General features: G+C 41.4%; 1 protein-coding gene across 14 annotated transcripts in view; it reads right to left on the reverse strand.

Annotated features, from left to right (window-relative positions):
* The window catches only part of LOC134226894 (protein O-mannosyl-transferase Tmtc3-like), a 741,179-nt gene that overhangs the window by 65,639 nt on the left and 650,865 nt on the right, over positions 1 to 24,675 (reverse strand). For all 14 annotated transcript variants that reach the window (XM_062707982.1, XM_062707987.1, XM_062707985.1 and 11 more), the window contains one exon: positions 24,076 to 24,331. In XM_062707982.1, the coding sequence (XP_062563966.1) occupies positions 24,076 to 24,331 (256 nt within the window). The remainder of the gene's footprint in view (positions 1 to 24,075; positions 24,332 to 24,675) is intronic.

A 24,675-nucleotide genomic window follows, 5' to 3' on the forward strand; every position in this document is an offset into this window, starting at 1 on the left:
CCAACAGCCACAGCCAATAGCCACAGCCACAGCCACAGCCACAGCCACAGCCAACAGCCACAGCCACAGCCACAGCCAACAGCCACAGCCACAGCCACAGCCAACAGCCACAGCCACAGCCAACAGCCACAGCCACAGCCAACAGCCAACAGCCACAGCCACAGCCACAGCCAACAGCCAACAGCCACAGCCACAGCCACAGCCACAGCCAACAGCCAACAGCCACAGCCAGCCACAGCCAACAGCCACAGCCAACAGCCAACAGCCACAGCCACAGCCACAGCCAACAGCCAACAGCCAACAGCCAACAGCCAACAGCCAACAGCCAACAGCCACAGCCAACAGCCAACAGCCACAGCCACAGCCAACAGCCAACAGCCACAGCCACAGCCAACAGCCAACAGCCACAGCCAACAGCCAACAGCCAACAGCCAACAGCCACAGCCAACAGCCAACAGCCAACAGCCAACAGCCAACAGCCACAGCCAACAGCCAACAGCCACAGCCAACAGCCAACAGCCACAGCCACAGCCAACAGCCACAGCCACAGCCAACAGCCAACAGCCACAGCCACAGCCACAGCCACACAGCCACAGCCACAGCCACAGCCACAGCCACAGCTGGCCAGCCAACAGCCACAGCCAGCCAGCCACACAGCCACAGCCAACAGCCAACAGCCACAGCCAACAGCCACAGCCACAGCCACAGCCACAGCCACAGCCACAGCCACAGCCACACAGCCACAGCCACAGCCAACAGCCACAGCCACAGCCAATAGCCAACAGCCACAGCCAGCCACAGCTGGCCAGCCACAGCCAACAGCCAACAGCCACAGCCAACAGCCACAGCCACAGCCAACAGCCAACAGCCAACAGCCAACAGCCAACAGCCACAGCCAACAGCCAGCCAGCCAACAGCCAACAGCCAACAGCCACCAGCCAACAGCCACAGCCAACAGCCAACAGCCAACAGCCACAGCCAACAGCCAACAGCCAACAGCCAGCCAACAGCCAACAGCCAACAGCCAACAGCCACAGCCAACAGCCACAGCCAACAGCCAACAGCCAACAGCCAACAGCCACAGCCACAGCCAACAGCCAACAGCCAACAGCCAGCCAACAGCCAGCCAGCCAACAGCCAATAGCCACAGCCACAGCCACCAGCCAACAGCCACAGCCACAGCCACAGCCACAGCCAACAGCCAACAGCCACAGCCACAGCCAACAGCCACAGCCAACAGCCACAGCCACAGCCACAGCCAACAGCCACAGCCACAGCCACAGCCACAGCCACAGCCACAGCCAACAGCCACAGCCACAGCCAACAGCCAACAGCCAACAGCCAACAGCCACAGCCAACAGCCAACAGCCAACAGCCACAGCCACAGCCAACAGCCAACAGCCAACAGCCACAGCCAACAGCCACAGCCACAGCCACAGCCAACAGCCAACAGCCACAGCCAATAGCCACAGCCAACAGCCAACAGCCAACAGCCAGCCAACAGCCACAGCGCCAACAGCCAGCCACAGCCAACAGCCACAGCCAACAGCCAACAGCCACAGCCACAGCCAACAGCCAGCCAACAGCCAACAGCCACAGCCACAGCCAACAGCCAACAGCCACAGCCAACAGCCAACAGCCAACAGCCAACAGCCAACAGCCACAGCCAACAGCCACAGCCACAGCCACAGCCAACAGCCACAGCCAACAGCCACAGCCAACAGCCAACAGCCACAGCCACAGCCACAGCCAACAGCCACAGCCACAGCCACAGCCACAGCCAACAGCCACAGCCACAGCCAGCCACAGCCACAGCCAACAGCCACAGCCAACAGCCACAGCCACAGCCAACAGCCACAGCCACAGCCACAGCCACAGCCAACAGCCACAGCCACAGCCACAGCCAACAGCCACAGCCACAGCCACAGCCAACAGCCAACAGCCAACAGCCAACAGCCACAGCCACAGCCACAGCCAACAGCCACAGCCAACAGCCAACAGCCAACAGCCACAGCCAACAGCCACAGCCAACAGCCACAGCCACAGCCACCAGCCAACAGCCACAGCCAACAGCCAACAGCCACAGCCAACAGCCACAGCCACAGCCAACAGCCAACAGCCACAGCCAACAGCCAACAGCCACAGCCAACAGCCAACAGCCAACAGCCAACAGCCAACAGCCACAGCCAACAGCCAACAGCCACAGCCAAATAACAGCCAACAGCCACAGCCACAGCCAACAGCCAACAGCCACAGCCACCAGGCCACAGCCACAGCCAACAGCCAACAGCCAACAGCCACAGCCACAGCCAACAGCCACAGCCAACAGCCACAGCCAACAGCCAACAGCCACAGCCACAGCCAACAGCCAGCCAACAGCCACAGCCACAGCCAACAGCCACAGCCAACAGCCAACAGCCAACCACAGCCAACAGCCACAGCCAACAGCCACAGCCACACAGCCAATAGCCAACAGCCAACAGCCACAGCCACAGCCACAGCCAACAGCCAACAGCCAATAGCCACAGCCACAGCCAACAGCCAACAGCCAACAGCCAACAGCCAACAGCCAACAGCCACAGCCACAGCCAACAGCCACAGCCAACAGCCACAGCCAACAGCCAACAGCCAACAGCCAACAGCCAACAGCCAACAGCCACAGCCAACAGCCAACAGCCACAGCCACAGCCACAGCCAACAGCCAACAGCCACAGCCAACAGCCAACAGCCAACAGCCAATAGCCACAGCCACAGCCAACAGCCACAGCCACAGCCACAGCCAACAGCCACAGCCACAGCCAACAGCCAACAGCCAACAGCCACAGCCAACAGCCAATAGCCAATAGCCAACAGCCACAGCCAATAGCCAACAGCCACCAGCCAACAGCCAATAGCCACAGCCACAGCCAACAGCCACAGCCACAGCCAATAGCCACAGCCAATAACAGCCAATAGCCAATAGCCACAGCCAATAGCCAATAGCCACAGCCACAGCCACAGCCACAGCCAACAGCCAATAGCCACAGCCACAGCCACAGCCAATAGCCACAGCCAATAGCCACAGCCATAGCCAATAGCCAATAGCCAATAGCCAATAGCCAATAGCCAATAGCCAATAGCCAATATCAAATACGGTGGGTGCAGCTGACCTCCACAAACGTCAAAACAGAGAGTGGCAAGCTGGTGGTCATTACCGTTCATGAAACGGGTACGGTAATGGGAGATTTTTAATAACAGCAGATTATGAATAATTGGATAACCATTCAAAATATACAAAATTCCAGCAAAACAAAATATCGCGCCGTTTTTCGCATTGTTTACCACTCGTCTGGGTTTTTAACCGTTTTCTTAATGCCGTCAACATTATTGAATTTATTTAGCTTTATTAGCCAGAGCAGTTCTGCTATTGTGTATATCGAATAGCAAGTAGGAAGAATATACGTCTTAAAATTAATGGAAACCAGATTTCCTAACCAAACAATATAACAAAGCCGAACAAAGTTTATTTTTTTACGCTGAATTCAGATACATATTCATAGAAATTCGGTTTCTCTGCTCTGCAAAGGTAAATTTCGGCCCCTCACTTGGAGAATAAAGTTTGAATTTTGTAGAATGGGCCTTGAAGACTGCATGTGGGTTGTTGGATTTCATTTGGGGGCCGTACAGTAATTACGTAAGCAATTTTTCTGGGTTTTTCAACTCTCCCTCCCCCCATGTAAGATTTTTTCCCACACGAATATTTTTTTATTTATATGGAGGGTAACAAAATGACAAATGGCGCGTTCATTTGCCTGTGAAAAACGGAATTGAATTCACAAAAGTACGTATTTTCAAAGAAATTTTGATTCTCTGCTCTGCAAAGCTGAATTATGGCTCCTCCCTTTGAGAATAAGGTTTAAATTTTGTAGAATAAGCCTTGCGGAATGCATATGGTTGGTTGGATTTCATTTGGCGCAGAAAATTTGTTGTGAAAAACGGATTTTTTTGGCTTTGCAGAACAAAGAAACCAAATTTCTATGAAAATGCGTACTTTTATGAATTAAATTCCGTTTTCGCAACAAATGTACGTGACGAATGAAATGCAAAAAAACTATATGCATTCTGCAAGGCCTATTCTTCGATATCCAAACTTTTCGCCGAATGACTTTTGGCGGAATGTACCATTTTGCGGAATGCACCATTTCGCGGAATATTAATAATAATAGTTTAGTGTTCACAGCAATTATTACCTTCGAGGTTTCTAAGCCAAGTTACCATTTTTTTTGCAATCGTGTAACACGAAATTAACACGTTAAAACTTTTATGCCTAAAACAGTCGAGAAAATTATCATCGTTAAATTTCTTATTCCGGGCCAGAAGTTGAACCCAGCCTCCTGCAGCATAGTCTTGCTTGGCAGCCATGCATCTTCCCGCACGGCTAAGGAAGACCTCCCAGAATATGTAGAAGTGGTATTCAAAAATTCAATTAACCCTTACAAATCCTTTATTATATCTGATAGACGGGCCAGATATAATGAAGGGATTATGTCTTCTCTTTACTTTCTTAGGGATAGACGTTTTTATGAATTATGAATAATCATTTAAATATGGCATTATATCCGGCCTTTGTTTTGTACCGGATAGAGACAACCATTTAAAGAAGGCATCACCCTTTGCTTCGCGTTTTGCCGGACAGACTCATCAATTTAAAGAAATCACCCTTCGCCTTAAACCGGGCAGACGCGTTCTTTTAAAGAAGGACTTATCAACTCCTTTCGCCTTATACCGGGCAGATTCATCCATTTGAATAAGGCGTTACCCCTCCGTTCGCCTTATACCAGACAGACGCATTCTTCTAAAGAAGGCTTTATCAACTCTTTTCGCCTTATACCGGGAAGATGCTTCCATTTAAATAAGTCGTTACCCCTCCCTTCGCCTTATACCAGGCAAACGCGTTCCTTTAAAGAAGGCATTATTAACTCCTTTCGTCTTATACCGGGCAGATGCAGCTATTTAAAGAAGGCGTTACCCCTCTCTCCGCCTTGTACCGGACAGACGCGTTCTTTTAAAGAAGACATTATCAACTCCTTTCGCTTTATACCGCGCAGACGCATTCATTTAAAGAAAGCAATACCCTTCGCTTCGTCTTATACCGGGTGGACGCGTTCTTTAAAAGGAGGCATTATCAACTTCTTTCGCCTTATATCGGGCAGAAGCGTTAATTTTTAAAAGAGACTACTTCCTTTCTTTACTTTATACCGAGCAAACGTGTCCATTTCAAGAAGGCATTGTTCCCTCATATTGCGGTATAACGACCGGAAGCATTACCTTCTTTCATTACTTCAAATCACAATCCAAAAGAGCTTAGCCCGGATTGCATGTAATTAAGCAGAAATCGGTAAATATTTCAATGTTAATTATTCTAACCGAATTTCGCCAAATGCTATTCCGCGGAATGATTTTCGGTGAAAAGGTATATTCCGCAAAATGTCTTTTATAAAAAAGGTGCATTCCGCGAAGTGTGTTTCGGAGACGGAGAGATGATACATTCCGCGGAATGCCACACCGCGAAAAAAAATCCGCGAGATGTTTTTCGGCGAAATAGTATACAACCTTGTTTACCAAATGGTATTTAGGGGCCATCCACAAAGTACGTCACGCTCTTAGGGGGGAGGGGGGGTTCCGAGCAGCGTGACGATTCATACAAAAATTCTAGAGGTTTAGTACAAAAAGTGTGACGAAGGGGGGAGGGGGGTTGAAAATCGCCGATTTTTGCGTGACGTACTTTATGGATCTTTCCTTATGTAAAATGACAATGAATTCATGTCATTATTTTTGTAGTTTAAGCCAAGCGATCGTAATGCCAAACGGTCGGTAAGCCAAATGGGTCTGGTTATTCAATTCGTTATTTGTCATAAGACAAGTTTGTACAATCCCATTGAATTCCACCACATAATTGTATCTTGACAGATACGTATTTCGACCTCAACAGTAAGGCCGTCTTCAGTGTCTCGTACTTGACTCGACTAAGTCGAGTCGGGTACAAGACACTGACTTAGTCGAGTCAAGTACGAGACACTGAAGACGGCCATACTGTTGAGGTCGAAATACGTATCTGTCAAGATGCAATTAAGTGGTGGAATTCAATGGGATTGTACAAACTCGTCTTATGACAAGTGAAGACATTCCACCAAAAAGCTCAAAATAATTTTCTTAACAATTCGTTATACCAAATGACATCATGCCAAACGGCATGGGGCCAAACTGGGGTAAGGATTTATAATATATTTATGCGCATTTGTAAGCGCATCAAGAAAACAGGGTTAACAGAATATTTGATCCAGATCTTTGAGTTCAGATACACCAGATTTTTTCAATATGATTAGCATCGATATATACCCAATCACATTCAGTTAGTATTGTGCGGTTCAAAAGAAAATCATATGTGGAATACGTGACGTTTTTTGAAGAACCTTGAGGGATAAAAGAGGGACCTTGAAAATATTCTCCATCCTGAGCGATGCCTAGCTACCGCTTTAACATGTTGTCAGTCCACTTCTTTCGTTTTATTTTATTGAGTCTTGGCCGTCATGCGCCTCTGGGTCTGCCTGTGCCGCGATGCCCCGCGGGGTTCCAGTCTAATGCTTGTTTACGGATTTCGTTTCCGCCACTACGTAAGGTGGCCGACCTAGCCCCACTTTCGATTCCGAATTTCTGTTGCTATCGGACTCTGGTGACAACGACGATGGAGCTGGTTGTTTGAGATTCAGTTGTGAGACCACCAGGCATGAATTATGTACTGCAGGTGTCTATTGATGAACACCTGCCGCCGTCGTTGAGTGCTCTCCACTGATACACACCATGTTTCGCTAGCGTTAGAGTTGAAAGTTCAGATTTTGGTGCGATCACTTATCTGCCTGTTTTTTCAGATATTTCTTAAGGTCACTCCTGACGGAATCCAAGATTAAAACTGCTCGCGTTTTCGGGGGCACACCACTCGATTCAGAGGCGGCGCAGAACTGTCATTTTTGTTGATTTAGCTTTGCTGCGTCGCAGCATGCGTAAAATAATAAAAATGACAGTTGTGCGTTGCTTCTGTATCGAGTGGTGTGCCCCCGAAAACGCGAGCACTTTTAATCTTGGATTCCGTCAGGAGCGACCTTAAACTTGCAAAGGCAGGATTACATCCAACGATTTGGTTTTGTTGAAGTTGATGTCTAAACCTGTCGAAGAGGCATGTCAGAGCTCCGTTGATCGAAGAGTGCAACGTCATCAGCCAAATTAAAGTCGTTTAGGTGCTCCATGGTTAAAGACAACCATAGTAGCCCACGGTCAATCGCACCTACTAGAATCTCGTCCATTACGATGAGGAACTGTAGTGGTGATAGAATACATCCTTGCCTCACACCAACTACGACCCTGATAGGCTCGGACAAGACCCCATTATGCTGCACTCTACGCGAGAAGGCTTCGTACTGTGCCTCGATGAGGGCTATGATTTTCTCAGAGCGCCCCACATGTTCTCATGATTGAGACAGTCGAAAGCTTTTTCGTAGTCAATGAATACCAAATAAAGGGACTTTTGGAATTCGTTGAACTGTTCTAGAATGATACGGAGCGTGACAATATGGTCAACACAGGATCTCCCGGTACGGACAGCCGCATCGATCTTCTCCTGAATCCGGGCTAGAATAACTTTGCACAGAACTTTAAGAACGGTACACAGCAACATAATGCCTTGCCAGTAATCGCATACAGTCAGGTCAACCTTTTTGGGCATTTTCACTAAGATTCCTAATCCCGTCAAAATCCCGATTTTTTGTGTTACGTAATTAGTTCACAAAGCCTTTTTAGTCTCTAGAATCTCAAGTCTCTGTCGATATAGCCGCAAAGTTGCTGTCATATTTACCCTTTTCCAAAATTCACTTCACTCAATCTTGGATCGCACGAAAACACAAAATAGAGAATCACAAACGAACGATGAATGTTTATGATGCACTTGGGGCGGCACAATTGTATTTTACGGTGTGGATTCATAACTTTCAAAGAAGATTTATGCGGCGAAAAGATCCACACCAAGAAAGAGCCAGCAGAAAAATAATGAAAAACTATCCGCTCATCTCTCGGGGGAAGTGCGCGACGGCACCATAATCCACCCATCATAGTGAAGCTCCATTCCGAGTGAAATCGCACGGCCAACTCGACGGAACCCGACGATAATTTAGGTCGCCCTGCTCCGGATCGCCAGCCGCACCCTCAGCTTGGTCTCTTTCCCATTGCAACTGGCGGTGTGGCGCTTTTCTGCTATTTGTTTTTACTAGCGCCGTTATAGGAACTTCCGACGGACCCAACCGGAGGGACAACGACTGACAAAGAGCCGCTCTGGTGTTTTTGTTTCTTTTGCGGAAGAATAGACGAAAACCGCGCTGGGCATAAGAGCGCCGTCTGAAAATGCAACACATTTGCATATGAGCGTGAGATAATCTGGTCGACTCACTCACTCTTTTTCCCCTAAAATGCGTTGTAGGTAAGTGCCTTGTGAGATAAGGATAAACGTCCAGGTCGTCATCGTCTGGCGTTCAAGTTTTTGTTCCGATGTAGGGGGCTCAATTACCGTGTTTTTACATTTTGCGCATTTACATGGGGAGTGCCCCTGTTCAATAAAATTTTCCAAAGTTCTTTTTCTGTCAGAAAAAAAAATCGAGAAAATCATTTTTGAATTACTTTTCAACTTTTTACATTTTTTAATTAGAAAAATTTGATAGATAGCAATTAAAACCAGTTCATTTGTTGTCCTTTTGTAATCACTGAAAAAATATCGCAGTGCAAACAGGTTTCAAGTATAGAAAAAGGGCATCCCGCTAAACAAGTTTAACAAATTTTATCATAATGAAATTTGTTAAATAGCTTTCAGCTGCAAAAGTGGCAAAAACGCTGAAACAGAACTCATCAAAGAAAAACTTGAAAGGTAAATAAATAAATAGAATCATGCTTAGTGAACTTCTCACGAAAAGTGCTCTTCCCACTTATCACAAAGCAACAATTCATTTCCCAAATTGCAATATTGTCGTCCCATCCACCAGCCGAGCAAAGGGCTGTCAGTGCTGCGCAGCCTTTCATCTCAAGGGCATCATTCGCCCAACCCACACCATCGGGACGCAGTGCCGCAACAGAAGGACCCGCTCACTATCCTGAACTCTTGTGTTCCACTGCACTTTGACGCAACAGGGATGACAAGAATCACCGTCCGTGTTCCTTCGCCGTCGTCATCATAACTAGGAGACTGTCCCGACCCAAATATCAAAAGGATCCTTACTGTATGTCTGTGTGTGTAGCAAGACAGCAGAAGAAAAAGCAAAGTCTTGTCAAGTTGCAATTATGGTGAAGCTGGTCGACGTTGGAGGAGCTGTGGAGACTCTATCCGATTTGCCCGCAGTGTGTGCCGCAGTCCTCAGGAACGGGATTGACTGACAACACAAAAAGCTTCTTCACTCCGTCGACTGTCAGTCAAAATGAACGAGATTGGAAATTGACAATGACGACGAGGAAAGGAGGAAGATGCTCATAAATAAAAATGGAATCGATAATGTCCGGAACAGGTATTGGCGGATCAGGAAGGGTCAAGGCAGACAATGGACCCCGGGGCACGTGAGCTGATCGATTTTGTTGCTTCGTTTTACATTTCTGGGTTGAGGGTAAAAAGTTGATAAGCTGATATGATTGAGAAGAATAGAGTCACAATCGCTTTTGCTTCATTTTATCAGCAAATCGTTTTATTCTGGTAACTCTATCTTGATGAAAGGACAAAGAAGAAAGCACCTCCTTGAAGCCAGGGAAACCTGCATGGAAAGATTTTTCTCTTACTTGGGCTCCAGTTTCCGTAACAAGCGACTGGTTGGTGCCTGCGAGGGTTGCATTACCAATTCATGACATAACAAGGAACTTCTGAGGTCGTTTTGTTGCGAACTAAACCTCCTTCCCCCGAGGCGAGTGGGATGTCGCTGACGATGACGACGACACAAAAGAGCTGACTTTCGTATATCTGCAAGGAAAAATTCCAATTCTCGGAAGACACCCCATGCAAGTGAGTGGCCTTTACATCCCGGCTTAGAAGCAAAGTCAGCTTTAACCTTCTCTGGCAGAGCACCAATCTGAGATGGAGCGGATGAACAAATTCATTGTTCAAACTTATTTTCGTCTCCTCAATCGGCTGATCGACAATCTCGTCTGCGAGAGTGTTTGAAAATCTTACTGACTATAGCCACCCGTCCCGATTATGTAAAAAATCCCATATACGCTTTTACGAGGCCTCTATAATATAACGCCGTTTGACATAATGCTATTTGGCATATGTATTTGTAAATTTGTCTTCTGCTTTTTCGACTTGACTGTCTCAATGTACTGGGTTGAATTGACCATCATTTAGCGTAAACGGTCGGAAACCATTAATACATCAAAACAATTTTCGCATTTGAACATTCGGTAATATACCAAACGATTTTATGCCATACAAAACGCAGTCCATATTTCCCTTCAGTCAAACGTAAACGAGCTTTTTCGTCGGTTCTATCAATGGGGATGTCGGGCCCGGTGACGAAAGAACAAGCCCAGACAAATCAGCTTGTTTTCCCATTTCCGCGCTACAGATTGTTCGCTTTCATCATACGGCACCGGTTTGTTGCATGCCTACACGTGGTAGACATCGAACAATTCACACAATGCGGCGCTCCTGCGCAAGATGAATGGATATTCAATTCGAAAAGGATAAGGAACCAAGAACGCTGTCGTGATATTTATCTCGGCGGGTTTTATTTATAGCGTTCCAGCGCTGATAGGAATCGGGCAGATAGGGGCGACACCAACAAAAGGAATAGAGGGTACGCACTTCCGGCAAAAACAGGCCGGAAATTGTCTTCGTTTCCTTGCGCAATTGTGTGGAACTTGATTCACGTACCCTAATTGGGGTTGAAATTCGACATGATGGAAGACTGAAGCAGACTTCCGGCGCAAATGTCTTCATATTAGTGGTTGAATGTGGTAGAATCGATCTACCGGTATGTAGTTAGCCAGAAAATTGTAATAGAGAAAAATAGGAGCAGAAGAACAAAATGAACACAGATCAACAAAAGGGGTTGAAACCGAATGATGTTTATGAAGTATAATTGAAAATAATAATATGTAATAATAATTCAAGTCTTTTATTTCAAACATGTATTTATGACTTAGTTGTCCATAGATGCCTTTATGGTATGATGGTAGTCAATACAGAAGAATTAGGCAATTCGTTATTACAAAAAAAATCGCACAAGTTAAAAAAAACCGTAAAAATTTAAGAAAATTCTCTGAAAAAAATCATGACAAAATCTCGGAGAAAAATCGTCAAAGTTCTGAAAAAAATCAAAAGCGTTACCTCTAAATATTCAGAAGAATTTTTTTGAAGTTCTGAATAATTTCAGCATTAAGAAAAAAAGCATTCAAAAAATGAGGGATGATAAGTGAGAAGTGAGACTCCTCATCTCATGCTTCTCACTGTGAAAAAAGACTAGTGCGAAGTGAGTAGTGAGACGTCCAACTTCTCACTTCACACTACTTACTTTTCACAGTGAGAAGTGAAAGATGAGGAGTGAGAAGTGAGTAGTGAGACATCTCACTGCTCATTTTTCACTTCTCATTTCTCATTTCTCACTGTAAAAAGTAAGAAGTAATAGACGTCTCACTTCTCACTTCACACAACTCATTTTTCACAGTGAGAAGTGAGAAATAAGTAATGAGAAGTGAGACGTCACACTTTTCACACCTCATTTGGTCGGGGTTCTGCCAAATCGCATCAAGCCGCTTTTTGACTGACTTGTGATATTTTGTTCTTAACCCTTTTGTTTTTCACCGATTTTGACGATTTTGGTTGCTACGGATGCAGGAACTTACCTGCTATTCGATACATGTTACATAGAACCGATTCGGATTACCTGGTCACCGGAATTCCGGATTAACTGGGCCAAGTCCCAAAGTATGTATAAATTGAAGATTTATATTCAACCAAATGAAGATTTCTTGCGTCATGACTAATAAACTTCGTTGGAAATTTAAAGAATATAACTTAACTACGTTACAGGACCATCTTATGATTAAATCCCGGAACGGTTATTCCGGAAACAGGTTCCCGTCGGGCCTAAAGTGGCCACAAACTCATTCTGATGAAACACTGGCAATATGGGTATCAAAATTCATGAAATTGTCTCGGAAGCATGATCTTTTGGGTTATTAGGCCATAAGATGGTTTGACAATGGACCGGTCATTCTCAAACAGGTTTCCGTGGGACCCCTCATTTAGAAGAAACTCTTGCTATCTTCTTTTTCCGTTATTTCTTGTCAAAAAGACTTAAAATTTTTTGCCACAGGCGCTGTAAGTATCATTGGTGTTTGCTGAATAATTTACAAAAAATAAAAAGAACGACTAAAATTTTCAAATTTTTTGTGGTGACAAAATGGGTCAACAACGTGACAAAAGCGGGACGTGATAACATCGGGTCGGAAATGTGATAAAATCGGGGAGTGGCAAAACCGGGTCAACACTGTGTCACTTTTCACTTCTCTTTACTCTCTTCTCATTTCTTTCATTTCACTTTTCTCATTCCACTTTTTACTTTCCACTTCTCACTGCTCACTTCTCACTATTCACTCCTCACTTGTCATTCGACCCAATAACCATTCGGCCTACTGTCCGTTCGGCCTAACGACCATTCAGCCTAATGACCCAACATCAGTCCCAGCTTCTTGGAAAAACATGTTTCCGAAAATAGCAAATCCGGAACTCCTGTAACCAGGTACTCCGTATCGGTCCTATGTGACATGGATCGGATAGAGGATGATTTTTTTATTCCATAGCAAACGGAATCGTCCAAATCGGTTGAAAACTGACAAAGTTATGGGCATACCATAAACGTGGATACCCGGGTACCCTGTCGGTACGTTACGGGGTAAAAATATTCAGAAGCATTTGATAATAATCGCCAATCGGTCATTGCGTTCAAAAAAAAATATATAAAGTAAATGGTGAACCAAACCAAAAAGGCTAATGCGAGAAAGGCGGTAACACTACTAGGTGTAGAGAATAAGGCTTGATAAATTATTCAAATTTAAACATCATTTCGTTCTACAATAAAAAATATTGGAATTCGCCACTCTATGATATTTTAGGTGTTTATATCACAATTTCCAGAAGTTTGGCTAGCTGCATCATGGTAGGCGTGATTAAGACCAACAAACAACAGATCACCGTTACCAACGCCAAACTGTATAAAAGGCGAGTGTCAACGGGACAAGAGGTCATTCTTACAACGGATGGCGTGACGAACGCATCTCATCAAAAACATCAAGCTTTTGCAAGTAGCGGATTTATCAAGATCCCCAAGATTTTCTCGATCGGCGTGAGATTGGATCTTTGTAAAGAAACTGTCCCCTTAAACGGCGAAGGGCGATGATTCAAGAACTGAAAATCACGACAATGGCTCGGACGATAGCGGAACTACATCTCCAATCAGTTGGATTAGAAATATCTGAAGTACAATATAAAAAAGTACAGTAATAAACAATGTTTATTAAACATGCTGGACTGTAGACGAGGCCGTGTTCAGCGTATAGAACTAATCTCTGATTGTTAAGGCAGAGCATCAGAAGTACCGAGAAGTACTTAAGGCGAAGCTGTAGTCGAGGCAGGATCCGATGATTACAAAAACTCTGATAGATAAAACAGAGTTTAAAAATGTCAAATCAAAACTGCAGTCGAGGCAGAGTGCTTTATATAAAAAAAATCTTTGACAATTAAGGCAATCATAAATACACTATTTGCTAAGGCGCCCTCGAAGAGGTGAAGTAGAAACAAACAAGCGAATACCTTGGATTCTACAAAGTTTATCCTTAAGTAATTGAAGTTCGATATATACTGCGCTATAGCATGAGCATGAGTATGAGCATGATGACCGTGCATTTCGTAGTTGCTACTCCGTGTTTGACCAGAACAATCGCAATTGCACAACGAACCAATGGTGGTGGGATTTGCTCTCCAACCTCAATGTGCACAGTCCGAGAACTCTAGTATTTTCAATGGTCTATAACGGCGCTGGCCACGTCCTCACGGTCTATCAGAAATGGGAAGGAATTGGTGGCGGCAAGTCTAGAACACCTCTGCACTTGCTACGAATTCATGCGAAATTTTATTGGAATTTTGGAATTAGTTTTCAATGGCAGAGGTTCGTTTTGGTTAACGGGTTGCCACTGTGATAGTAATGAAAGGGTGGTGTATATTCTAATTGAATGACAAAACGTTACCTGCTAGAACTAGTCAAGTTTGTAGGTATAGGATAGAAGATGGAAATGGCATTTCCAGTTCTAGCGATTGCTAAAACATGATAAATATAAGGAAAGATACAAAGTAGAAGGAATGGAACGGGCTTGGGATTGAACCCACGACCTCCTGCGTATGAGGCAGAAGTGGTAGACATATGACCACCAAGGCCTTCAGTTTGATATATATTGCGCTATATTTGCATTAAATTAAATTCAAATTCTTTTGGATTGAATTGAACCTGAGTGATGCTTATATTGTTTTTGGCCTAATTATGAACGGTTTCGTTGATTGAAATGACTTTTTCTCAAATCAGGATTATAATTCAATTAGATTTGGTTTAGAAAAAGAATTAATTTAGAATAAAATTTGAATTGATATCAAACTTGGGTTGATTTACGATTTAATTCTTTTGAAAGGATTTAATTTAGACTAGATTCGTTATGAATTGAATTGAATTTGATTTGGACTCTAATTAGATGATCACATATTACAAATAGAATTGATCTGTGTTGGATTGATATTATAATATTGAATTTCAACTAAAATCAAGATCGAATTATAAAAAAAGAGAAATCAGATCGGATTTTGATTTTTTCATGTTTTTTTTTATTGGTTCGAAATTGTATAGGATCAGATGTATGTTGGATCGGATTGAAAAAAATAGATTGCTGTTGAACTTTTATTTAGAATGGTATAGCCTAAATTGAAGAAGCTTTTGAACTGAATTTATATTAAATTGGTTTAGATTTGTGATATAGGATTTTATTCAACTTTGGGTTAGATTAAAATCACTTTACATTTTAGATTGGATTTTGATTGTATCAAAATATAGTTGTATCTTAATAAGGTGTAAATTGTTTACATAAATGAAAATCAGCAACAACTTGTCGCCTAGTGCTGATGTCGGCGTTTCTGTCTGTTTCTATCGGCGTTTTCATTTCAGAAAACGATAAAAGTAGTCGTTCAAAACACGTTAGATTTCTTTCCGACTCAAAAGTTGAACTAAACATTATTTAATGTAAAATTCAAAAATAAATAGAAAATGCTTCTTTGATATTTTCAGCCTTGTTTGACATGTGATTCCAAACGCACTAGCAAAACGCCGCAAGGCACTTCACTCCGCAGGGTCCTCAACTTTTGGCAGTTATTTTAACGCACAAACGTTTAGGGCTAGTGATTCATTCGTTCTAAAATGTTGTATTTTCAACAAAAGAATGAATGCTCAGTCTAAAATATTTCCTAGAATGTTTCAAAAACGATTATATATTTTATTCGGACATAGATTATGTACAAAATTTTAGTACGATTTGTTCATATACTTTTGACTGTTTTGACTGCTATCATTAAAACTCGAGACAGAGCATAAGGACCCAATTGGAAAATTGTGGATAGAGAAAAAACCAGAAATCAAGCAAATTTATGATAACAGAGGTATTTTTTGAAAGGAAAGTAGGTATAAGGTATCAAGTATAATGTGAATAGCATAATGTGAACAGATGTTTTCCTGCACTTGAGGCAATTAGTATATTCCAATTAGCTAATACTGATTCATTGCCATCTTTAAGATGTTATAATAACAACCGAATTGGATTTTGAAAAGGTTAAATTAAATTTCCAATTGCTTTGTACTGTATTTGTATGAAAATGGATTGAGTTTTATGGAAATTAATTTAAAAAAAAAATACAATTAAATTCGAAAGAATTGTAATAGATTTTCTATTAATTTGATATGGATTAGATTGAATGAAGCATGCTTTGAATATTTATTGTACCTTAATACCAATTTGATTGAAATTGTACAACATTAAGAATTGGATTCGGATGAAACACTATGTTTGGAATGATTGAAGATTATAATAGATTTGAATTGGTTTAGTCGAAGACCACTTTATCAAGAAGACTGGCAGCTCTGGCATTTTTCCATACAAGCGGTCAACTTCATTGCCGACAGAGCCTCTTCTGAGTTGAAGTGGTAGCTTGTTATCTGTGTGGTAGTGATCTTGGCTGACAAAAGTAAATGGGATGTAATAAAGGTGCGGAGGAAGTCGATGTCTGCTAGTGTTAGTTAACTGTCAACAAATAACTTTTAGGATAAATATTTTCCACAGTAGGGAAAAGTAGAATTCTACTCTAAATTGTTTCGACATCGCGAATACAGATACAATACTTGCGATCGCAATATGCCAAAATTTTGTCATGAAGCGTGTATACTAACTAACTATTTTCGCATATTGTCAGTACCAATCAATTTACATTGGCCATCCACGATTATGCCCTTCAGTTAATTGCCTAGCTTCTGATTATAAGTCAACCGGCACCACGAACCCTCGCCACTTGGTTCGCCAGGTTACAAAATTTATCTCTAATGTTTATTTTGCTGAAGGTCTACCACCTCAAGCAAAGGTCGATAAACCCCGCACCTTTATTATTTGCAATGGATATAGCTGTCAATTCACAAAATTAACCACACGGAATCACAAATCAGCTCAGTTTTGTACAGGCAGAAAAATTCCTCGTGAAAATGAGTTTGAAACAAAAAGAGTTTTTCGTGGCAATTTAGAAAAAACACAAGGAACTAATTCGAAATAATTATTTGTATGAAAATCTCGCATGGGCAGTTCCTTAGTACTTAACACCAATCAAGAGAGAGAGTCAGAGTGTAAGTTTAAAATTGAGACTGTTTACTTAGTTTTATATGCTTTAAACTTATTTCTTTGGGGTCTTTTTTGTGTTCTTATACGTTTGTCTACAAAATAAAGTGTTGTAATTTAAAAACGAATTTGAACCTATTGCAACGGTAGAAACATCAAAAACTGAAAAGCGATAAAAATGAGTTTTATTTGCATCGGAAAATTATTAATCTGTCAAAATTCTGGCTTGCTCCATGGTAGCATAATCACGGCTAGTGAATTAACATTCTCAATATTTGCCGTTTTTTCTATATATTTACATCTATTTTTGTTATCTATCATCTGAATTTTCTCAATGAATTATTAACAATGACTGGTTTCCTACTCGCAGCGGCCAGGCGCTAATGTATATGTGCAAACAGCCAGCATGAGTTAACCGCCGGAAATTTGTATGGCGAAAAACATCTAACGCGGGTTTTCTCAAAGTTAGGAATTTTCAAAAAAAAACTATTTGGTACTATTTCTGTACACGCCCGTTGCAAATTACTCAAAGATGAAGTAAAATTGACGTCTTTTTTTCTGACGGAAATTTTTCTCATTTTTTCGTAAAAAGTGAAACTAATCAAAATTTGAGTAGTTCCATTTTTTACGAAAAATTAGTAAGATTTTCGAGAGATAAAAAGATACGGCAATACAATTTCACTCAGTCTCTGAGTGAAGAGTTCATTTTCTACTATGTCTAGGATGGCAGAACCTTTTCGAACTTTTGGGTTTTTAGGCAAGGTAATGATAAAAGTTAAGAAAAATCTAGAGGATAAATTGTTTAAATCAATTCATGAAACCCGTCTTCAGTCGAAATGTGAAGGAAATTAACAGGTCCGTCCGAAATTGATATAGAGTGCGGCACTTTAATCGTCAGCTCAAGACAAAATTCCGAATATTATTCGGCTTATAGTTATGCTGATCTCATAAAATTGAAATACGTTTAATCTCAGTGTACTTCTCGAGAGTTTTTTTTAGCATAATTTAAATGTGGTTTTAATGTATTTTGATTGATCGTGTAACTGAGGTTACAGTGTCAATTCACTCACACAAACATACATAGTACCACCTCGGCTCACCGACAGCGCTGCTAACAGTGTCGCCCGATTTCAGGCTGTGTTGCCAGTCTTCTTGATAATGTGGTCTTCGGTTTAGTATTATATATATATGTTTAAACAACAAACAATATATAATAACAACAAGTTACAATTTTCCGCAGACTTTGTATTAAAGAGTAGAGGATGAGAGTATTGTAGAGAATAAGGCTTGATAAATTATTCAAATTTAAACATCATTTCGTTCTACAATAAAAAATATTGGAATTCGCCACTCTATGATATTTTAGGTGTTTATATCACAATTTCCAGAAGTTTGGCTAGCTGCATCATGGTAGGCGTGGTTAAGACCAACAAACAACAGATCACCGTTACCAACGCCAAACTGTATAAAAGGCGAGTGTCAACGGGACAAGAGGTCATTCTTACAACGGATGGCGTGACGAACGCATCTCATCAAAAACATCAAGCTTTTGCTAGTAGCGGATTTATCAAGATCCCCAAGATTTTCTCGATCGGCGTGAGATTGGATCTTTGAGAAGAAACTGTCCTCTCAAACGGCGAAGAGTGATGATTCAAGAACTGAAAATCACGACACTAGGTGGTTTAATTTTGAAAAATCCCACAAATCATCGAAGTACTCTCGAAATACTCTACGAAATTATTTCCGGAAAATCTTCGAAATATCCTCGGAAAAAGCTTTGGAATTTCTTCGAGAAATGCATTTTCGTGGGGGAGCGTTTTGATTTTTTTCGATAAACGCTTCGGAATTTTCTCGGAAAACGCTTCGAAATTTCCTCGAGTAATGCTTCAAATTTCCTAGACAAATGCTTCAGAATTTCTGCCAGAAACGCTACGGAATTTCCTTGAGAAATGTTTCAAAATTTTTTTGGGAAACACTACGAAATTTTCACGGGAAATTCTCCGGAATTCTTCCAGGAAACGCTTTGAAATTCCATTAGGAAACGCATCGAAATCACTTCGGGATACACTTCGAAATTGCTTTGGGAAACGCTTTCAATTTTTCTCAGCAAATGTTTTGAAATTTCGTCGGGAATCGCTTCAAAATTTCTTCGAGAAACTCTTTGCAAATTCTTGAACGTTTCGATTTTTTTCCGATAAACGCTTTGGAATTTCCTCGGAAAACGCTTCGAAATTTCCTCGGGAAACGCTTCAAATTTCCTAGACAAATGCTTCGGAATTTCTTCCAGAAAGGCTTTGGAATTTCCTTGAGAAATGTTTCAAAATTTTCTCGTGAAACGCTACGAAATCACTTCGGGATACGCTTCGAAATTTGTTTGGGAAACGATTTGAAATTTTCTCGGGGAATACGCTTCGAAAATTCATCGGAAAACTCTTCAGAATTTCCTCCGGAAACGCTTTGAAATTTCCTCAGGAAACGATTCAGACCGGCTTCGGGAAATGCTTCAAAACTTCTAGGGAAACAATTCGAAATTTTCTCGGGAAACGCTACGCAATTTTTTAGGAAAGCTCTTAGGTATTTCATTGGGAAACGTTTTGTAATTTCCCAAGGAGACGCTTCGGAATTTCTTTGGGAAACGCTTCGAAATTTCCTCAAGAAACGCTTAGAAATTTTCTCATAAAACGCTTTGTAGCTCCCTCGGGAAACTCATCGGGAAACGCTTTGAATTTTTTTCGAGAAACTCTTAGGAATTTCCTCGCAAAACGCTCAATAATCTCCTCAGATAACACTTCGGTATTTCATAGAAAAACGTTCAAGAACTTCTTCGGGATACACTTTGAAATTTCTTTGGGCAAATTTTTTTCGGAAAATACTTTGGAATTTCCTCACGAAACGCTTCGAAATTTCCTCCGAAAAGTCTTCGAAATTGCTTCGGGAAACGCTCTGAATTTTACTCAGGAAATGCTTCGGAATTTCCTTGGGAATCGCTTCAAATTTTCTTCGGGAAATTCTCTGGAATTCTTTCAGGAAAGGCTTTGAAATTTCATCAGAAGACGCATCGAAATTACTTCGGGATACACTTCAAAATTTCTTTGGGAAACGATTTGAATTTTTTTTAAATGCTTCGGAATTTCCTCGGAAAACGCTTCGGAAATTCATCGGCAAACTCCTCCGAATTTCCCCAGGAAACGCTTATAAAATTTCTACAGCTCTGCGGAATTTCGTGGGGATACGCTCCTTAATTTTCTAAGGAGACTTTCTCTTCTCCCCGAGAAACTCTTTGGAATTTCCTCAGGAAACGCTTCGAAAGTTCACCAAGAAACGCTTCGAAATTTTCTCAGGAAATGCTTCGGAATTTCCTCGGGAATCGCTTCAAAATTTCTTCGAAAAACTCTGTGCAATTTCTTGGAGAAACGCTTCGAAATTTTCCCTGTAAACGCTTCGAAAATTCTTCGGAAAACGCTCCAAATTTTCCTCGAGAAATGCTTTGCAATTTTTTCGGGAAACGCTTCAAAATTCCTAGGGAAATGCTTAGGATTTTTTTTTGAGAAACGCTTTGGAGTTTTCTTGAGAAAAGCTCCAAATTTTTTTCGGGAAACGCTACGAAATTTCCCCGGGAAATTTTCTAGAATTCTTTCAGGAAACGCGTCGAATTTACTTCGGGATACACTTTGAAATTTCTTTGGAAAGCGATTTGAATTTTTCTCGGGAAATACTTCGGAATTTCCTCGGAAAACGCTTCGGAAATTAATCGGAAAACTCCTCAAAATTTCCACAGGAAACGCTTTAAAATTTCCACAGGAAACGCCTCGGATCATTATCGGGAAACGCTTCACAATTTTTACGGGAATCGCTTCGAAAGCTCCTGGGGGAACACTTTGAGATTTCTTCGGGAAACAATTCGAAATTTTCTCGGGAAACGCTTCGCAATTTAGCCAGGTAGCTCTCCGAAATTTCCTTTGGAAACACTTCGTAATTTTCTAAGGAGACGCTTCGATATTTCTTTTCTAAACACTTCGGTTTTTCCTTCGGGAAACGCTTCGAAATTTCCTCAAGAAACGCTTTGAAATTTTCCTATGAAACCCGAAAAAAGCTTCGAAATATTCCCCAAAAACGTTTCAAAATTTCCTCGGGAAACGCTTTAAATTTTCTAAGGAAATGCTTCAAAATTTGGTCGGGAAACGCTACGTAACTTCCACGGGAAATTTTTTTAAGAAGCGGAATTCTTTCAGGAACGCTTCGAAAGTTCATCAGGAAACGCATCGAAATTTCTTTGGGAAACGATTCGAAATTTTCTCGGGAAATACTTCAAAGTTTCCTCGAATAACGATTCGGAAATTCATCGGTTAAATACTCAGAATTTCCTCAGGGAACACTTTGAAAAATCCTCAGGAAACACAACTTCATCACGAAACGCTTTAAAATGTTCACGGGAAACGCTTCAAAAGTTCCTGGGGGAACACTTGAAATTTCTTAGAGAAACACTTTGAAATTTTCTCGTGAAACGCCTCAAAATTTCGTAAGGAGACAATTCAGAACTTTTCCGGAAAACGCTTCGAAATTTGAAAAATACTGTACTTGCGCTTTGTGGTACAAAGAATATATTGCATCCATTGCATGTGTTCATGGTTAGCCGAAAAACCCTGGAGGTAGGCCTGAAGATCTACACGCGTAACCAGAGATCTTTAATCCTGTTTCAAAAGTCATCCTGGAAATCCCTGGAGTAAGGCCTTTAGATCTGCATGCGTAACCAGAGATATTTCACTTTGTTGTATTTTCTTCTTCCTCGCTCGTGCAGCAAACAGCACGTCATCGAGCGAACATCATCGTTGTACCGATATTAAAACCTCACTGTGGGCCAAAAACTAAGCGTTTGTTCGTTTTTGAACGCATTTTTAAGGTCTGTCTTTCGGCCTGTTTGAAATCTATACCATTTCGTCGAAAGACATCTCGTCGAATGACATTTAGTCGAATGAGATCTGGTCGAAAGGACATTACGTTGAATCGGTCGAAGGGACATTTAGTCGAAAATATTTGGTCGAATGACATTTAGTCGAAAGGACACTACGTCGAATGGACATTTGGTCGAATGGACATTTAGTCGAACTCAGATTTTAGAGTTAAAAATTAAATATCTTGGTACATTTAGTCTAATAACGTTCAGTCGAATGGCTATTTGAAATAAAAGAACTTTAGTCAATAACAATTAAAAAATAGATGGTTTATTGCGGTGTTTCTTAAAGTCACATAATTATTGCTCCAATGTTGTCCAAAGAATGATGGGTTCATCAAAAGAATGAATAATACGAAAATGGTGAATATTCCGAGAATATTCCCGACTGCATATTGACTTTGGTGAACTCCTCTAACCGACTAAAATGAATCTATACCACCTTGTCAAAATAAATTTAGTCGAATGGTGTTTTGTCATTAGACATAACGTTGAACAGATTAGGTTATATGACTATTTGGTTGGAATTAAATTTTCGGCCAATAATTAATGAAGTATGGTTGGAAGACAATTTCAAACTGAGCTAATTTTTGTATAAATATTGAGTGAAAGAAAGAGTATAAATGAAAAGAATAAGAAAACCATTTTTATTCGACCAAATGTCCCTTCGACTAAACGTCCTTTCGACGAAATGTCATTTGACCAAATGCCATTAGACTAAATGTCAATCAACGAAGTGTTCCAACGCCGACTACGATGACGTATTGGCAGAATAACATTGACATAATTGGTTTTTGATCATTGGTATTTCACCATCTGTACCTAATATTTGACTATTTCTGAAGGTTTTCAATTTTTCTATAATATACAGGGGGCTCCAGAAGTTTCTGTTAGCTCAGGTGAAAAATCCTCAATGGCATCCGTATTCATTTTATTCATTTCTTCCGCTGTTGACTGAACTTCCTTGTGTCTACTTAATTCCTCTTATCAGTTTATTCATGTATATTGTGGATTATTTATTCAAATTAACCAAAAGTCTATTGAAGAATTATCCATTTAACTATTTTACACTTATAACCGACTAAACATTTTCAACATTCGACTTACTTTCCATTCGATCAAATGTCCTTTCGACTAAATGTTGATTCGATCAAATGTCCATTCGACTGAATGTCCTTTCGACCAAATTTCCATTCGAATAAATGTCCATTCGACTAAATGTCCCTTCGACTAAATGTTCTTTCGACTGAATGCCATTCGACTAAACGCCATTCGACGAAATGTCCCAAATGTCCTGGAATAAGTTCGAATGTGATACATGCCATTTGTAGTACAAAAACCCCTGATGTAAAGCCTTGAGGTCTACATATCAATTAGCCTATGCCAAATATGGAATACGCCCTTTGTGGTATTGGCCCGATTTGGTCTGACCCATGGCATTTTTCTTTACTTTGATATGGAACCGTGAATTGTTTGGATTTCAACTTTTTTACCCACAAGCCGTCTCGTAACTTGTTGATTCTTCAATAACTTCCTCCGTTAAGAAGACTGATTTGCAGATCTTGGGCTTATGGAGATTGTTGACTACTTAGAACTCATGAAAACAACACTACACTTCCCAATTGGGATGCGAACATATACCAAGAGAAGGTCACACAATTTTCCTGAATTTTCAATGACTGCCTCCTTTGCAGAATTTGATCCGCAAATATTGGGTAACATCAAGATGTATTCACAGAACCTGTTAGTTTCTCAAAAACTGTCTCCTTTACAGGGGTTGATTTGTATATCTTGACTCCATGAAGGTCGTAGGCTACTTAGAACTCCTGACAACAAAAAGAACTACTTATGTATATTGAAAATATATATCAAGATGGGGTTGAAAAAAAGTTCGTTCTTCAATAACTGCCTCCGACATGGGGGTTGACCGGCGGATTATGACTCTATGGAGTTTGTAGACTACCTAGAACATGATAACAGGTGCTAATACCTAGTATGTAAGCATTAATTCAGTTTCTAGAACATCCGAAGTGATTTTTTACGCTCCTGGAGCGTTAATATAGGGAGCGTTATGCCCCTCATAGACCAAATCTCCCTTCTAATTATCGATGAAATCTCCCTTCTTTGTGTTGTTCAAATTTACTCACCATAACGACCACACCGGATCGCTGTCGGTCACCCTGCAGGAACGCCATCCAAACCAGCACCCCAATCAGGCTGTACGCTCCCAGCGTAGTCAGATTTCGAGGATCGGAAAAGTTCTCCACCAGCGGGACGGTTCCCATGGTCCAGTCACAGCACAGATCGCAGGGAAACAGCAGCAGCCACAGGTTGACCGACACCAGATAATTGTAGGACAGCTGTCGCGTTGGGGTCACCGATACCGAGGCCGGATTGTCGAACCTGGAAGAAGCGTACAATGGAAATAAACATGCATTAATACAAGTGAAAGCAATAAATGGCGTGCGAACATAAACTTGCTGATTGGGTTTTGGTTGACTCGTAAAAACATTTATGGAACCAAAATGGAAATGTTGTAAAGGCAGGTCAATGAAAGCTTTATTATAAAGTTAATTTGTTTTTGAGAAATAATCCAATTTGGCTTTTTAAACCTTCAAATAGTGAAAAAATATAAATTAAAATGCTTCCTCTCCTTTTTCAGAGTTGAGAAATGTAGTCATAAACTTATAAAAAATATTAAATTGAATTAAACTTCATCAGTAAGATATCTAGAACAAGATTTAATA

This window comes from Armigeres subalbatus, chromosome 3, assembly GCF_024139115.2.
Source record: "Armigeres subalbatus isolate Guangzhou_Male chromosome 3, GZ_Asu_2, whole genome shotgun sequence".
NCBI lineage: Eukaryota > Metazoa > Arthropoda > Insecta > Diptera > Culicidae > Armigeres > Armigeres subalbatus.